The following is an 18,731-nucleotide window of genomic DNA, read 5'->3' on the forward strand; positions in this document are numbered from 1 at the left end:
CTTGTCCTCATCAACATGGGAACAAGGTGCTTTGAGGTGTTGAGGTCATGTGGTCTGGTACAGTTCAGGAGGGGGGGGGTGCTCGCTCATCCCCATCCCCTTTCCTGACCTGCCGGGCTGTGTGCTCGGATAAGGGTCTGGTATGGATTTCTCCCTGAGGGGGAACCCATGCCATTTTTTTTTTTTTTTTTTTTACATTTTGCGTGGAGTTCCCCCTAAAGATTCATACCAGACACAGTGTGTGGTATTGCCGGGGATCAAAGTTGGATCCCTGTTCATGGAAGTCAGACACATGTCGCAGGGCAAAGTCGCATGGCAAAGTGGTACAACTATTATCCTACTAAATTGCAAGCTCTCCAAAACTACTTTGCAATATGTAGTTGGCAAATGAAGCTGTTAGGAATTAGAACCTGAACTATATTCCAGGGATCAATTTTCTCTTTGTATCTACAGCACTGAAACTGCTCATCCTGAGACTTTAATGTGTTAATTTTGTCGACTAAAACATTTTAGTCTACTAACTTAATACCATTTTAGTCGACTAAAATATGACTAAAACAATTGAGATGACTAAAATACAACTAAAACTAAAATGCCATTTTAGTCAAAAGACTAAAATCAGACTAAAACGAAAATGCCATTTTAGTCAAAAGACTAAGACTAAATTGAAATTTGACGTCAAAATTAACACTGGTCTATAGTGCATGTTAATACAGTAGGTGACCGCGATATTGTGTCAATCTCGCCGCTTCTATCTGCGAGATTGACACCCTACGAGCCCCGTCGTGGGAGCCAGCGCCGAGCTGGCTCGCATCGGGAAAGGAAAATTTTTTATTTTCCTTTCCCGATAAGCGACAAGCATCGCTGGCCGGGTTCACATTGGTGCGGGGATCCGAATTGGATTCCTGCCAATACCAGGCACTGTGTTTGGTATGAATCCTAAGGGAGAACTCCACGCCAAATTAAAAAAAAAACGGCATGGGTTCCCCCTTGGAAGGCATACCAGGCCCTTAGGTCCAGTAGGGATTTTAAGGGGAATCCCCTACGCCGAAAAAAACGCATGGCCCCCCACCCCTAAGCACCTTGTCCCCATGTTGATGAGGACAAGGGCCTCTTCCCGACAACCCTGGCCGTTGGTTGTCAGGGTCTGCGGGCGGGGGCTTATCGGAATCCGGGAGCCCCCTTTAATAAGGGGGCCCCCGAATAGCGGCCCCCCACCCTATGTGAATGAGTATGGGGTACAATGTACCCCTACCCATTCACCTGTGAAAAAAATGTAAAAAAAAACACAACACACAAGGGTTAAAATAGTTTATTGTACAGCTCCGGGGGTCTTCTTCCGTCTTCGAGGTCTTCTCGCCGGACTCTTCCGCTATCTTCTGCTAGCTCTTTTACTAGCGGAGGAGCCCGGCTTTCTTCTTCATCGCCGCCCTCTTCTTCCGACTTGGGGGGGTCTTGTCCCCCTCTTCGGTTCTTCTTGCCGGGCCACTGCTTCTTCTTCCAGCTGTTTACTAGCGGTGGCCCAGTCTTCTGTCGCCGCCGCCACTGCCACCACCGCCTTCCATTCTTCTTCTTCTTCGGGAGATGTTGACTCGACGCTCTCCCCGGCCGCAATGCCAGGGACGCGGTGCGCAGTGGATGTTGGGACTGTGACATCGTAAGGTGGCGGGGTCACCATGTGACATCAACTGGTGACCCCGCCCCTTGTCCCTATATAAGTCACCGCGCACCGCGTCCCTGGCATTGCGGCCGGGGAGAGCGTCGAGTCAACATCTCCAGAAAAAGAAGAAGAACGGAAGACGGTGACGGTGAATGGGTAGGGGTACATTGTACCCCATACTCATTCACATAGGGTGGGGGGCCACTATCCGGGGGCCCCCTTATTAAAGGGGGCTCCCGGATTCCGATAAGCCCCCTGCCCGCAGACCCCGACAACCAACGGCCAGGGTTGTCGGGAAGAGACCCTTGTCCTCATCAACATGGGGACAAGGTGCTTTGGGGTGAGGAGGGGCCGCGCGGCCCCCCCTTCCCCAAGGCACCCCCCCTGTTGAGGGCACGCGGCCTGGTACGGCTCAGGAGGGGGGGCGCTCACTCGTCCCCACCCCCTTTCCTGGCCGGCCAGGCTGCATGCTTAGATAGGGGTCTGGATAGGATTTTGGGGGGACCCCACGCTGTTTTTTTTGGCGTAGGGGATTCCCCTTAAAATCCCTACCGGACCTAAGGGCCTGTTATGCCCCTGAGAAGGCATGCAGGCTTCATGAGTGAGGTGACATTATCGCCACGCTCTCGCTACTATAGGAAAATGAAATTTTCCTATTGCAGCCAGCGTGAGAACCAGCGCAACGGGATCGCGCTGGTTAGAGAAGCCTGTTCCCTGGGACAGTATCGCGCTGGAAACACAATATCGGCGGCACCTACTGTACCTCAATACCATAAATAACATATTGGATTTTTCACTCCAGCAGTATATAATGAGTTTGGAAATTATAGAGAAATGCTTAAATAAAGAATTATGATTTAACTACACCAATTAGATTTTAGATAACTAAAATTAGTTTTAGTTGACTAAAATGTACTGGAGATTTTAGTCGACTAAAATGTAGGCCATGTTAGTCGACTAAAATGTCCTGAAGATTTAGTCGACTAAATATGACTAATTTAGTGGACTAAAAATACGACCAATTGCAGAAGACTAAAATGGGACTAAAACTAAAATGCCATTTTAGTTCTAAGACTAAGAATAAAACTAAATCAAAATTTGCTGCCAAAATGAACACTGTCCTGAGATGTTCTACAGTTTTAAAAGTTGCTCTGAGTCACCAATACTCATGGCTTAATGCTGGGGTGTGAGAGAGAACAGTAAGGACTTTCTGTTGTAGAAGCAATACTGTTGTTCTCAAGCTGTGCAACTATAAATATATAAGACAGATATGAACGCTGGAAGGGATTGTGAATGTGCATTGAGCACAAATACAGTTGGGGTACTGTGTAAGAACTATATATACTAATATGGAACAGTAGCTACAGACAAAATGGAAATGCAAAATAATTACAATGGTTTTAGCCAACCCAGTCTATGTTCAAAAGGATAACTGCTCTAATGTGGTTGCATATTTGGTTGGCAAAAAAATGTCTAAGCCCTTGTACACACGGTCGGACATTCCGACAACAAAATCTGTCGGATTTTGTCTGATGGATTTTGTCCAAAACTTGTGTTGCATACACACGGTTGGACAAAGTTGTCGGAAAATCCGATCGTACGTAACGTGATGACGTTATTTCGTTACGACGGGCACTACGTTCAGGCTAGTAGCCAATAGCTTTGGTCTAGGAATTTGATCTGAGCATGGTGGCACTTTGTCCGATCGGAATTCTCTACACACAATCGGACAAAGTCCATTCGGATCATGTTGTTGGAAAGTATATAGCCCAGCTCTAAAACTTTATCCGTCGGATATTCCAACGAAAACAGTCCGATGGAGCCCACACACAGTCGGATTATCCGACAACATGGTCCGATAGGACATTTTCCGTCGGAATGTCCGACCGTGTGTACAAGGGCTAAGACAATGAGGGAGGGTTTAGTGGAGGAATTTGGACAAAATAGATTTTGCTCTGAAATTACTGTTTGCTTGCCAAAATGTTTCCGAATATAAACTCAAATTACACCAAGTTGACTGTCTAGGCATTGTTATGGATAGATTTCTGGTCCAAAACCAGAATGTATCTTATATTCTGCCTCTGACCCTAATTCAATGTGATGTGAATACATGCATGCAAAAGAATTAACACTGAGACAGTGTTCAGTCTAAAAGATCCACATCAACTCCCGCTCTTTATTCAAATTACTGCTCTTTTATAGTCAAAGTGACATAAGCAAGCGTCATCACATATGTAAAGGTCAAAAAAGGGGTAAAGGTGCGCTATGGACCCTAAATCTATTAAAAGTGATAAAATGTGATCAAGTGTAAAAGTGATTACAATAATGTAAATTAAAATAAAAATAAATAAGTGAATAAGTGCCCTAGTGGTGAAGACAGGGGCTGCCACTACCTATTAAAATCACCCCGAGGGGTTAAAAATGTGTTGGTGTATCAAAGGGGTAGTAAACGGCGCACACCTGCTGTTAATATGTGCAAAAAGCCAATCAAGAAAAAATCCAGTAGTTGAAATACCATAAAAACTAAATACGTGATGATCGGTGAATAAACAATAATTTCATGCCTAATAGAATATTCATTAAAAAGTGCCAGATATAATACAAAGTGTTATTTGTGAACCACAAAAATTACCAAAACATAATACTACAAAAACCAAAATTGTGTATATAAATTCAAATGTTAAAATCGCATTCCTAAATTGTATGCGATTTGAAAATCGCTGAGTGGAGCTATATTGCAAAAGTGTGTTAAAATTCAACAGCAGATAAAATAAAAACAAAAAATTCCATCAAATAACAATCTAATAATCCGTGCGATTCTGAAATCGCTAAGTGGAAATAAATTGTAAATATATAGTGCAAGTCCCACAGTATGATGTTATAAGCGGAGCCAGAAGTAAAAATCAGAAAGAAATAATAAAAAGTCTTTAAAATGGAACGGAAGTGACAAAAAGTGCTTCAGTGCTTCAAAATTTCCAGGATGATGACCGGTGCATTAATAGTAAAAATTCTCACTCACCAGCTCCCCATCCCCATATGGGGTTAATGCGCCTCCACAGTGTGAGCCCCTGTGTCGCTGCTATAAAGCTGGTCCGGTTTAAATATCCATGGAAATCCTCATGAAAGATAATAAAATGGGGCAGAACATAGTGTAATCCAGTTTAAAATAGTTTATTTAAATGTTAAAAACGCTACTCACATAAGTACAATGAAAACCGGCATTGAAATCATTCAAAACAGTGCTGTATATTTGAATTTGCCGCCTATGCCGCTGTATACGAGTGGAAACACCTGAGGCCACGTACTGTTCCCAGGGATTGGTCAATCCTTATACGGATATACGTACAACATGTACTTGTTGCAGACAACATTTTACACACCCCCTCTTCTCAGCTAAAACCATATCCAAGGCCATATGATTTTGAAAATTCATTTGTGAAGTGGCCTCTAGCTAAACCCTGGAGTGCATCCCTGGTATAGTTAACGAACCTCTGTTGGTTATAGTAGATATAATTAATCCAATCTACATTCTTATTTAAAGTAATTATGGAAATCAGGGACTCAAATCCTGCAGCTGCTTGCTTTGAATTCACCTGGAACCCCCCCTTTGGACTCCTATGGCGTCTATATATACATGGGGGTCAAAACTACCAGAATGGGCACTTCTGCGCTTCCTGCTGGATTCAGATAAATGCTCCCCTTCTGTTACTGGATCACCTCCCGAAAAGATGTGCAGAGGCATTATGACTTTGGCAAGTGCACATTCCCCTGTCCATTGGTCTGTTAACTTAGTCCTAATCTTCATGTCCCCACAGATTCAATACACATCTCCCAAAGATTGAGTTTTATTCTGCACCAGATCTGTGGATACACTGCTGTACGAGGCACAATATCCCATGGAGAAGTTCCCCAAGAATTTCCCTGTTCCCTAGTAGTTCCCATAACATGTGTAGTTACCGGGATATATGGTGATACCCTCCCCTGGTTTGGATGTCTTAGTTACTATGGGATATTCTCTTTTCCCTATTTCACACTAGGAGTGGTCAGTGGGAGTATTGGTGAACAGACTCAGAAAGCACTCCTCTTGAGTGGGAGGTGTGTTTAATGGCACTGTTCCCAAATGGGGTCTAGCTCCACCACACACATAACAGTTGGTCCTGTTATGTTTCCCTGTACTATACCTCATCCATTCGAGCCACATGTTAACATCAGAGAAACCAGTCTCTGCTGCCATTGTGTCCTCAAATGTGGGATCAGCTATGGCCACCGTATCTCCTAGGGTGCGTATACATATATGTGGTCTAAGGGAATTAATTGCTGTTTAAAGGGCCTGCCATTCTGATGAGTTATATATATATCTTTAAGTTGAAACTTTCCTCTTGATCCCCTCCCACCTCTGCATACCGTATCCCCATAACATATGTGCCTGCATCCGTAGGACTGGGATTCTCTATGGTTAGGGTGAGTTTCATGCTATGCCCCGTATTCCCATTACATGAGCATGTGTCTGTTCTTAATAAGGTCAGTTTGCTGAGTAATGACTTTCCATATTTGTCTTATTTGTTCAGGACACTCTGCGGCCTATATCCCCAGTTACTCCCTATATTCCAACCCACAGATCCTCAGTGGTCACAATTGTTGACCCAGTAGTTGTCTGTGACACATATATATATATATATATATATATATATATATATATATATATGGATCGACTGAAGGCCAGAAGACTATAGTACAGTAACCAAATATGAAAGTAACTACATTGGTGTTAGATGAATTATAATCAGAATTGTGTTATAGCATTTACTTGTTTGATAGCCACCTCCTGTGTGTGTGCAGTTGCTATAATAAAAGATATATAGTTTCATTCTGATGCGGGTGGTGCACAGTCCTCAGGAACTGGAGCCTTTTTTGCAATGGGAAGCGTGTATCCAAATGTTCTTTCCGGCCAACTTAACTGAAGTGGATGTTCAGAAACACTTGGAATGGACCATCATATCTTGGCTCCAGGGAGTGTTTCCGGAGGAACTTATTTCAGTCGATTTTATTGAAAAATTATGAAATACAGGAGCTATTAACAAAGATAATACTTTTTCTTATGACATGTGAAATGAATACCATGTAGACTGGCGTTGTGTGTACAGCTCACACAGCAGAAGTAAAGCAACATGAAAAGTAACTATCAATACAGGGATAACCGGGTGGATCGGTTGCAAAAAATTATATCAGAGCTACAAGGTGAAACAGAGAGCAGATAAATAGGAGGGGGGTGAGAAGAGGATGGGGGGGGGAGGATGCACCAATTACATTGTCATGAGCTGAGCGCTCTCGGTGTGAGCAATGTTAGAGGTAGTAGGAGAATGAATTTATTTCAAAGTCATCAAGGTCTTCTTTAGTGTTGAAAGAATGAAGAGGTGCCAGAATCGTGCTTTGGAGGCTTCATGTTTGTGGTCCGTGTTGATTTTGTCTTTGTATAGTAAGTTTAGAAGCTCCCGTTGGATTTGTGAGATGTTTGGGCAGCAGGGGGAGGTCCAGTTTTTTAGGATGACTCTCCTGCTGATTAAGAGACAAATCTGGGCCCAATCTTTATAGGGCGGGCAGTTGTTGGGGGACCATGGTAATAGTTGAACATTCCAATACACAAAGATGAGGAGCAAGGGGTCCTTTGGTATTTTCAGCAGGGTTATGTTGAAGAGGTAGGAGATGACTTGGTCCCAGAATGTGGAGATGAAGGAGCATGACCAAAAACGGTGGGTAAGAGGCGGTCGTGATTGGTGACAGAGGGGACATTTGGCTGCATCTGAATTGTTCTTGACTGAGAGAAAGGGAATGTAGGTGCAGTGAATAATTTTTATTTTGGTTTCTCTTAACGATTTGTTAGGGATAAGCTGTTGGATTTTGTTATATCCCATTAGGAGTTTGTCCACTATGTCAGGGACTGGAAAGTCTTTGCTCCAATTTGCTGCTGATGAGGATACGATCGATAGAGTGGATTTTTTCAGAAGGGGTTTGTAGATGTTGGAGATCCTGTAAGATCCAGCTTGGAGTAATAGATCTGTACAGGACACTTGGAATTTCTATCTGTTCTCTCTACATGAGTTCCGAATGAAGTTGACACATTGGCCGAAGTGGAAAGCATGAGTTTGGAGGAGGGAGAATGTTTCGGCGATAGTTGAGAAATTGTGGGGGAGGCCCGTTTCCATATTGCATAGGGTGGAAAACTTTGTGAGGCCTTTTTGTTCCCCGAAGTGGAAAGGTTTCTGATCCATTCCTGGTGGGAAAAGTGGGTTCCCTTGGATCGTGAGGTGCCTGGACATGAAGGGGGAAAGTTTCAGGCTTTTTCTTATTTCTCTCCAGGCTATGGCAGTATCACGTAAGAGGAGGTTATGCTGAAAGGGTACAGGGATAGATTTCCATTTGCAATGGAGAAGGGCCACCAATGAGTAGGGGTGGGCCATGGGAGCTTCCAAGGAGTAGTTTGAGTAGCAGAAGATTGTGCAATCCGGTCCAAACCTATCTGGAATAAACATGCTAGGTTATACAGTCTAACATTTGGGAGGTTGATGTCTCCTTCACATCTGGGAAGATGTAGTTGTGTAAAAGCTATGCGTGGTCGTTTGTTCTGCCAGATGAATTTTGAGATGGCTTTATTCAAGGATTGTATGTCTTTGTGCTGTAAAAGCAATGGGATTGTTTGTAGTGGGTATAGTAAACAAGCAAAACTGACCATTTTCACTAGATGGCATCTTCCCAGGAGCGAAAGAGGCAGATCCATCCAGTTACCCAATTCTTGGGATATCTTTTTGATTAGAGGGGGATAGTTGAGATGGTATATAGAGGAAGGTAACTTCCCTATCTTCATGCCTAGATACGTTATGTGCGATTTGGCTACTGTGAAGGGGGAGTGGTTGACCCAGGGGGGTTGGAGATGGTGCCTATGGGAAGGATTTCGCTTTTACTGCAGTTTATATGGAGCAAAGTCTGAATTTGTCGAAAAACTTTTTGATGGTGGACATGTCGGAGGAGGGGTCGGCTGTGAATATAAGAACATCGTCCGCAGAGGGAAGAGGGAAGAACGTAATTCCCGATTTCAAATACAGATTCTGTGTAGTGGAGCCTTCTGAGTTAAGTATCGGGATAAGGGTTCTAAAGCTATGTTGAAAAGGAGCAGGGATAGGGGGCAGCCTTGCCTCGTGCCCTTGTAGAGGCGGCACTCGTCAGATAGAAGACCAGCCGCTACCAATCTTGCTGCAGGAGAAGCGTACATGGCATTTATGAGATGATTAAAGGGACCAATGAGCCCCATTTTAGACAAGACTAGTGACAGCCATTCGAAACTGACATTGTCAAAAGCTTTTTCCGCATCCAAGGTGATGATGGCATGGTCACCTCCCGGATTGCATTTGGCATGTTCTAGGACCATCATTACCTTACGGATGTTTAAAGTGGCTGTTCTCCCTTTTACAAAATCTCATTGGGCAGGGTGTATCAGAGAGGGGATGATGGTGGCTAGTCTGGTGGCTATAATCTTGGATAAAATTTTGACGTCTAGATTTAAGAGTGATATGGGGCGATAGGAACCCAGTTCTTGAGGATCTTTGCCCTTCTTCAAGAGTAGTTTGATGGTGGCCTGATTTCCTTTAGATAAATAAGGGCCGTCTGACCATATACTGTTGTAAACCTTGAGGAGAGAGGGTTGTGCTATATTTTGGAGAGTTTTGTAGAATTCCCCCGTAAACCCATCGGGGCCCATGGCCTTGGAGGGAGCTAGGTTCCGAATAGTTTCGGATATTTCAAGTAGAGAGATAGGGGCATTCAATCTTGTGCGACTTTTTTGTCAATGGGGTTTATGTCCTGAGGAGTAGATCTGATGGTGCCTGAGGTGTCCCTAAGGGAAGTTATGTGGGTTGGTCAGAAAGGGCCTTTGCAGAGTCTTGCTAGCAGCTTACCCGCTTTGTTTCCAAACCTGTGGAGTCTGGCATCCATATGGGTCCTTTTTATCCGCTCAAGGGTGTCAGCTAAGGAGTCAAAAGCATTTTTTGCTACATGCCACTCGTTTTCTATGTATGGGGGAATCTGTGGTGTATAGAGAGCGTTGTGCCAGACAGCCTGGTATTAGCTGTTTCGAAGTTAGCTAAGGTCTTTCTTTTGAATGAAGCACCATAGGAAATGATCCAGCCTCTGAGGAAGGCCTTTCCAGCTTCCCAAAAAAAGTTTGGATGGTCAGTGTGTAACGAATTGACCGTGGCAAATTCTGTCCATGTATCTTCTATGAAGCATTGGAAATCAGCATTGTTATGGAGATAGGATGGGAAACGCCATATTCTGGGGTTGGGGTATAGATCAGGGTCATCAATAGAAACTGAGACCGCAGCGTGGTCTGATAATGTCGTGGATATCTGCGCCAGAGATTTTTAGGACGAGGTTGTCAGTGCAGAAGAGGTAGTCGATTCTGGTGAACAAGTTGTGTGGGTTGGAGTAAAAGGTAAAGTCCCTGTCTGCCGGCTGCAGGAGTCGCCAAATGTCCCTGAAGTGAAGAGAGTCCATAGTGGATGCGAGACGTGTGGGGGTCAGTGGGTTTGGGTGATTTTAGAGATCATTTAGGTAAGGATCTGTCCTCATTCGGGTGGAGAATAGTGTTAAAATCCTCCGCAACTATATGTGGGGTAAGTGGATGACGTAGGAGCCAGGTGGTATTGAGGAGCATAGGTCTCTGTTCCCTAGGTGGATGTGTGCTGAAAAAAAATGTCCTGTTTATCAGAATCGATTGATATAATATCACAGGGGAGGTTTTTGTGGATCATAATGAGAACCCCTGCTTTGCGGTCAAGTGCGTCTGAGCCCAAGACAGTGCATACCCAGAGTTTTTTCATGTGTTGAAAGTCTGGGAATTTAAGGTGGATCTAAGCCCTTTCACATTCCAGGAGACAAATTTCATGGGGTAGGTATGTAAATGAGCTGTGGGCTGGTGTTACAGGTGCATCAAGGATAGGTCTGGTGAGAGGTACTGCCTGAATAGTGTGAGGTGAGGTAATTTGACCGAGATGGGGAGGTGGCACCGGAGCATCTGATGTGAGGAGGCTAGTATTAGACGGGTGCGTTTGGGGTAGGGAGGAGGGTGAGAAGGTGGGTGCATGAAATAAGAAAACTACAAAATATTGAAAACCCTTTACTTTTTTTCCGCATGAGTCACTATAGAAGACAGCTCCCATGCATGACCCGAGTGCCATGGCGGAAGTGCGCTCATGCGTATAATGCTGCCATGTCCAGCAGGATTGGGTCATGTATGAGGGAGGGGGGCAATGGAGCAGTAGGGCCATTGGCAGAAAACATGAGCACAATGGAAAAATAAGCTTAGTCAAGGAACAAACAATGTAACTTAACTAGGACTAACACTTAGTTGTCAGCCTGAGCTGAGGAAATAAAAGGCAGTCCAGGTGTAGGCTGGCCTAGCCAAGATAGTAAAACATTATACATGCCCATGTTGGATCAAAATGGATGTCGCTCCTACTTGGTCAGCGTGGAGTGTAGCGTTGATCGGGTCCAGAATGTCTGAAGCGTTTTGTAGAGTCCTTCCTCTGGCTTCTTTGGTCCAGAGTGCGATTAATGGGGGCAGCTCTGATGGGAGAGTCGGAGTGAGAATTGGCTCGAAGTGAGCGCAACAAAAAATTCAGCTTTAGAAGGATCTTGGAGGGAGAGCTGTTCACCGTTAGGGGTTTTCAGTCGCAGAATTGCAGGGAACGCAGTGAATTTTACTTGTCACTGGTGGAGTTCCGTGCATATTTGTTGGAAAGCTTTTATTTTCTTGGAAACTTGTGCAGAGATCTGTGATCGCAGATGCTTGCAAGGATTCAGGGACTCCCACGAACCGTAGGTTGCTCCTTCTGGATCGATTTTCCAAATCGTCCAATTTCTGGAGTATATATTGGTTGGTTTTATCCTGAGCTTGTTTTGTGGACTGTGCCTGATATAATTCATCTTCCATGTGGTGTTCAGCCTCATTGAGTCTGGTGGCATGCTTTCCCAGCTGCTGCTTCAGCTGTTTCATACCAGCGTTAACTGCTTTCTCCACTGAGGCTGCTATCATGGGGGAGAGGAGTGCAGCCACAGCCTGTGCTATGCTTTCTGTGTTTCCATCTGTCTGATATGGAGAGGGAGAGGCATGCTGAGAGGAGGGTGAGGCATGATGTGAGGCCGGAGAGGCTAGATGTGTGGGTGGAGGGGCATTGCAGCCACTTACCTCCATGTCCAGGGAGTCCGCCACGAGAACTGTCTGGGCCATCAGGGTCATATTCGATAGAGCAATGTTTTTTTCGACATACCGGTCCATCAGTGTCTGCTGGTCACAGGAGAGTGGTGGGCTGGTGTTAATTGCAGATTTTGTGGATCATGGTGCAGGAGCTGAGAAGACCTGCAGTTACTTTATGAGGCGCCGGAACCGGAAGTCGGAACTTCTTAACTATCACCCAGTCACCAGGAAGTATGCTGTGAGTACCGGTATCTAGATCAGGATCTGGAATGGAAGAAAACACTCGTGCATGGATATTTGTTAATTAAATGGACCCTAATTCAATGTGATGTGAATGCATGCATGCAAAAGAATTAACACTGAGACAGTGTTCGGTGTAAAAGCTCCTCATCAACTCCTGCTCTTTATTCAAATTGTATTTTTATAGTCAAAGTGACATAAGCAAACGTCATGACATATGTGTGTGTATATGATTGGTTCATCTGCAGATCATCCTTTTCCTGTCCAACATCTGTCTCCAGGGACTGAGTGCATTCCAAGGAAATCTGCTGGCTTGTTACTATGCATATACATATATATATATATATATATATATATATATATATATATATATATATATATATATATATATATATACACATATATATATATATATATACATGCATATATATATATATATCACCACAAGAGGGGGAAAATAATAAAGATATGAAAGAAAATAATAATATTAGTAGTGAGGGAGAGGGAGACATTCATTCAGTCATTTTATTAGATCTGCTACAGCATAACCTCTTTGAAAAAAAAACAGCGATGATTTTTATCACCTGTAACATGGTGATCATTTATTGATAAGCAAAGGATTCGGTTGGCTTTAGATCTAGCTTCAGGGTCAGCATGATCATTGGGGTCAGAGTTGGGGTTAAGCCGACCATAAATGGTATGATTTTCTTTCCTACAACTACAGTTAGTGTTGATAGGGAAATCCTTCCCAAAGAGCTATTGTGTTCTCCTGACGGGGAGAACACAGTGATTATTGCTAGTGGATATAGTTGCTGGCAATAATCACATGAAAATCCAACATGCTGGTTATACTCAAGTTGATTAATCAATCAACTTGGGTATTATCAGCTTGTCCAGCCCCATACAACATGATTTGAATTTCGTCCAGTTCGTACTGAACCAGCCAAGATTTAAACAGTCTATAGGTGGCTTAAAGTGATTGTAAAGCCTTTTTTTTTTTTGTTAACCACTCGCCTACCGGCCCATGATGATATACATCAGCAAAGTGGCACATTCCTGCTAAACTCTGTATGGGTACGCCTTCCCCTTTAAGAGCCACCGGAGGGGGACCCGATGCGTGTGGCCAGTGAGTACGATTGCCGCCGGCAACCTGTGGTTGCGGGAGCGAGATCTTGAACGAGGATTTTTGTGTGTAAACACACAAATCCCTGTTCTGTCAGGGGAGTGGAGACATATTGTGTGTTCCTAGTAAGTAGGAACAGCGATATGTCTCCTTCCCTAGTCAGTCCCACCCCCATACAGTAAGAAACACTCACTAGGGAACACACTTAACCCCTTGATCGCCCCCTAATTTTAACCCTTTCCCTGCCAGTGATATTTACACAGTAATCAGTGCATTTTTTTATATGCGCTCTATAAATGTCAATGGTCCCAAAAAATCTGTCAAGAGTGTCTGATCTATCAGCCGCAATGTCACAGCCCCACTAAAAATCTCAGATCGCCGCCATTATTAGTATAAAATATATGAAATAAAAAATGCTATAAAAATGCCATAAATCTTTCCCATAGTTTGTAGATGCTATAACTTTTACGCAAACCAATCAATATAGGCTTATTGGGATTTTATTACCAAAAATATGTAGAAGAATATGTATTGGCCTAAACTGATGAAGAAATTTGTTTTTTTAAAACATTTTTGGGGATATTTATTATAGCAAAAAGTTAAAAATATAGTTTTTTTTTCTAAATTGTCACTATTTTTTTGTTTATAGAAAAAATAAAAACGCAAAGGTGATCAAATACCACCAAAAGAAATCTCTATTTGTGGGAAAAAAAAAAGAAGTACATTTTGTTTGGGTACAGTGTCGCAAAAAATGGCCTGGTCATTAAGCAGTCAAATCTTCCGGTCTGTAAGTGGTTAAATAACAAACACGTTATACTTATCTCCCCTGTGCAGTTGGTTTTGCACAGAGCAGCCTGGATCCTCCTCTTCTCAGGTCCCTCTTTGGTGCTCCTGACCCCTTCCTCTTGATGAGTGTCCCCATAGCTAGCAGCTTCCTATGGGGGCACCCGAGGCAAGTCACAGCTCCATGTGTCCATTCAGACACAGAGCCCTGACATGGCCCTGCTCCCTCTTCCCCTGATTGGCTAACTGACTCTGATTGACAACTGCAGGAGCCAATGGCACCACTTTTTTGTCACAGCCAATCAGGAGGAGAGTAGCTAAGACACTTGTGGACATCGCTGGAGAGAGAAGGGGCTCAGGTAAGTAACTGGGGGGTACTGGGGAGGCTTCTACACACACTGCTACACACAGAAGGTTTTGTATCTTAATGCATAGAATGCATTAAGATAAACAACCTTCTGCCTTTACAACTCCTTTAAGTGCTAGAATTACTGTCAGATTTAGGATTAATATTAGGACTAGCACTAGAGTCAGAGTTATGGTAAGTACTTGAGTCAGAGTTAGGGTTAGCATTATGCATAGTATGAGGATTAGTGCTACCATCAAAGGTAGGAGGGTTTTAATCAGAGCTAGTATTAGAGTGAGGATTAGTATTAGGGTCAGAGTTAGCTTTGATGTTCGGGTCAGAGATGGGGTTAGTGAAGGATTAGGATTAGCATTATAGTTAAGGTCCATGTCTGTTCTTAAATATTCAATGATAACATGTAGAATTTGCTTAATATTTACTGAAGCAGGGATGAGCAGAGTGATCTGTTGAAAATTGGTTTAGTGGTGAAATTACTCTGAGATCAAAATTAAAGTGGTTGTAAACCCTCACATATACCCAGTGAAGTGAATAGCCTCAGATGATACACAAAGATGAAACAAATCCTCTTGCATACGTTTTACGTTTATCTGCAGTCTTCTCTTGTATACAACCCTTCAGAAGTGCAGATTTGTGATAAAATCCATATGCATCTGTGAGGAGTACAGAGGAGGGGGTGACTCTTATACACTGTGCAAGAGCTGATTGGAGGAAAGGGCACACCCCCCTCCAAAAAAGAAACGAAGGAACATGCAGAGCTGTATTCTGAATAGACAAGCTGTGTGCTTATCTCCCTCCCATCACAAATTTTATCTCATGTGTCGGGAAAACTTCTCAGAATTGACTCATGCTGATAGTAGAGGACAGAAGCATCAGAGAGAAACAACACTTAGAGCTTTGGAGAGAGACAAGTAAACACTACAGATATATGTGCTCTGTTCAGATATCATGACTGGGGTTTACAACCACTTTAAGGTTAGTGTTGAAGTTGACATTAGGGTCAGAGTTAGGGTTACTATTTTGGTTAGTTTTAGTGTTAGAGTAAGGGTTAGCATTTGGGTTTGTATAAGTATTAGGATTAGTATTGGGGTAGCGTTAGGGTTAAACCATCTCTGGTCCCAAAGATTTAATGCATATGCAGGATAGTTAAAATAAGTTTCCATAACTCTCAGGAGCCATTAAAAACCTTTTGTATGCAAGCAAAGGATACCCAAACACAACCACCAGAATAGTAGAAGTGTTTGCTGAGATACAGTGCTCAGGCTAGGGGGTCAAACTCTCCTAGCAGACATCTAAAGCAAAGATTGAAGTCGGCCACTCGATAACGCCTTTTAATTGACTTTACTGGCTACATTATGTTAAACAGGATCAATGCTAATGCATTTTGACTATTACAGCCTTCCTCATAGCTATGAGGAAGGCTGTAATAGCCTGAAACACATTAGCACTGATCCTGTTTTACATGATGTAGCCAATAAAGAACATTAAAAAGAGTTATCGAGTGGCCGACTTTAATCTTTGCATTAAAACTTTTTGTACCCTTAACAAGAAACCTTTCCAATTGTCTTCCTGATTGACACTGCAATCATGCAGCCTTTTTCATTCAGTTCCCCAAGCATCCCAGTAGTACCTGAAATTCCACCACTAACCTCTACTTTTTGACTTTCTACTGGGAAGACCTCTATTTTTCTCACCACAAATGCCAAAGCATATTCACTCACTAGGCAGGGGATCACCCAAACGTCCACAGTTAGCTGTGTTTCTTCTCAACAGCTGGTCCCTTTGCTTCATGTTCAGGTACTGAAACCTATCTGTTGGGTAACCTTTATAAATGATCTATTTAACCTGAATGTTGTTTTTTTTTTTTTTTCAGTTAGAGAAGCAAGGTGTTCCCACTCACTTTTTTTAAGTTTTAGTTGTTCCTGGGCACATTTGGGTGATTCCACCCCTTTTGTTGTATACCTAGGTATAATTAAGATTCCTAAGGAGTCTATTTTATAACCAACCTGTAAGCCCTTGTACACACGGTCGGAGATTCTGACAACCAAATCCGTCGGAGTAATTCCGACGGATTAATTCCGGAAGAGGTCCGGAAGTGATGTTGCATACACACGGTCGGACTAAGTTGTCGGAAACTAAGTTGTCGAAACTATAAACAGGACCTTTGGGACCAAGGTGGATTTGGACCCCAGAACCTGTATACTAGGCTACAGGAGAAATCAGGGGGAGCGAAGGAGCACAACTATCGCTGTTATAAGATGTCTGTTTCAAGCACGGAGACTAATAGCACAGAAATGGCAGGCAGTAGGGGCACCTCTTTTAAGTGATTGGACTCAGGCCATAAATGACTTAGTGTGGAAGGAAAGGACTACATATATACGCAGGGGAAACCTCAGAGGATTCGAGAAAATATGGGAACCGTGGTTGAAGGAAATAGAGAACCCATCGGATTAATAATGCCAGACGAGGATAAAGCTAGGCCTGTGATTAGTTATCTTAATAATCTTAATGACCGGATATGAAATAATTGTGGCTATAGTGAGCAAGAAGATAACAGTCTGGTGCTAGGGGGGGGGGATGGGGGGATGGGGGGTGGGGGGGATTGGGGGTTGGGTCATGAGGTGATAAAAGGGCACTATGTACGGGATGTAGAGACTATTGTTTTTTAATTCATATGTATTTTTGAGCTGTACCTTGACTCTATTGTATGACAATATGAAATTTAAATAAAAAGAAATTAAGTAAAAAAAAGTTGTCGGAAAATCCAATTGTACATAATGTGATGACGTTATTTCGTTACGACGGGACTACGTTCAGGCTAGTAGCCAATAGCTTTGGTCAGGGAATTTGATCTGAGCATGTGTGGCACTTTGTCCATCGGAGTAGGCTACACATGATCGGAGTATGTCCGATGGGAGCATTTTGTCAGAAAATTTTACCAGCAAATTGGAAAAATTGGTCCGTCGGATATTCCAACGGAAACAGTCCGATGCAGACCACACACAGTCGGAATATCCGACAAAACGGTCTGATAGGAAACATTCCGATGGAATCTCCGACCATGTGTACAAGGGCTAAGAGTTTCTTAATTTTCTACCTTTTTACCTTAAAAATAAATCGCTACTGCTGGCAACTTCTGGCTGCAGATCGGTGACCAATGCTGAGGCACTGACTAAATGTGGGCTGCGTAGTGGTGTTCAAGTAGAGCTGCTGAATGACTTGTTCTGTGTGAACATCTGAACCCCAAACTCTTGTTAGAGACTCTATGACCAATGCCTTAGCCTTATTCACATGACCTGAGAGAAACTGGCCAGTGTCTTAAAGTATATACTATATACTTTTGTACAGTTCTAAGGTTTGAAATGGTTTAATGTTCCAGCATTAAAAAAAAAAAAAAAATTGGAATGAAGTGCCCCTTCAATTGCTGAGTAGCTCAGCAGAGGAATGGGTACGTCTCCATGCAAAGCATATACTTTTAGTAGAGCAAAAACAGATTTACTCCTCATTGCAATGTTTTCCATAAACTCAACGTTTCATTTCAGTAAAATAAAAAGGTAAAACATTTCTTTGCTGTGACATTTGTTGTCATTTGTTTTTTCTTGGCTTACTGAAGGAGTGACTGAAAGTACATCCAAAACCATTAAGCTCGAGTCCCAGCTCACCAAACTGTTATTCGAGGACACAAAATCGTATTTCATGCCAGGAGTGCCGTACAAGGGAAAGGTGAGTGCAAAGTAAAACAAAAACTCTGTAGCAAACTCTGTCTAGAGGCAGGGCCGTCTTAATGCATGGGCACACCTGGGCACTGCCCAGGGATCCCAAGTACATGGGGGCCCCATGTTAATCTCGCATTACATCATATTTGCCAACTGTCCCGGATTTGCTGGTACAGTCATGGTTTTTACTAAGCTGTCCCAGCATGGCCTTGTCCCAGGTAGAGTCCCAAAACCTGTACTGTGTCCTACTGATGCCATTATTCTACTCTCCTAATCCCCCTCCCCAGTACTGAGCTCTTCTGCCTCACACTCTGTACTCTGCCCTTTGTGTTGCTTAGTCTGTGATTTATGGCATCTTTTCTTAGTGTTTAAAATTGATTTTATTGAGAGTACCCATTAATTTATGTTTAGTTCTATCTGATATTTATACTTACATTTTTGAGAGTAGGTGTGTAAATTGGGGCAAACTGGTAGGGGCCCCATTGTATTACTTTGCCCAGGGGCACATGATGCTATTAAGGCGGCCCTGTCTAGAAGGAGTTATGAATGATGGAAACAGAGTAGAAAATCAGTCAGATGTTTAGGTCATTGTCTCT

At 43.1% G+C, this 18,731-nt stretch overlaps 1 protein-coding gene across 1 annotated transcript in view; it reads left to right on the plus strand.

The window, feature by feature from the left end:
- The window catches only part of LOC143930040 (alpha-2-macroglobulin-like protein 1), a 310,325-nt gene that overhangs the window by 90,624 nt on the left and 200,970 nt on the right, over nucleotides 1-18,731 (plus strand). Inside the window, exon 11 of the mRNA XM_077453939.1 lies at nucleotides 18,033-18,142. Coding sequence (XP_077310065.1) covers nucleotides 18,033-18,142 — 110 coding nt within the window. The remainder of the gene's footprint in view (nucleotides 1-18,032; nucleotides 18,143-18,731) is intronic.

Source organism: Lithobates pipiens, unplaced genomic scaffold (genome assembly GCF_037356315.1).
Source record: "Lithobates pipiens isolate NorthernLeopardFrog02 unplaced genomic scaffold, aLitPip1_a1.2 Scaffold_25, whole genome shotgun sequence".
Taxonomy (NCBI): domain Eukaryota; kingdom Metazoa; phylum Chordata; class Amphibia; order Anura; family Ranidae; genus Lithobates; species Lithobates pipiens.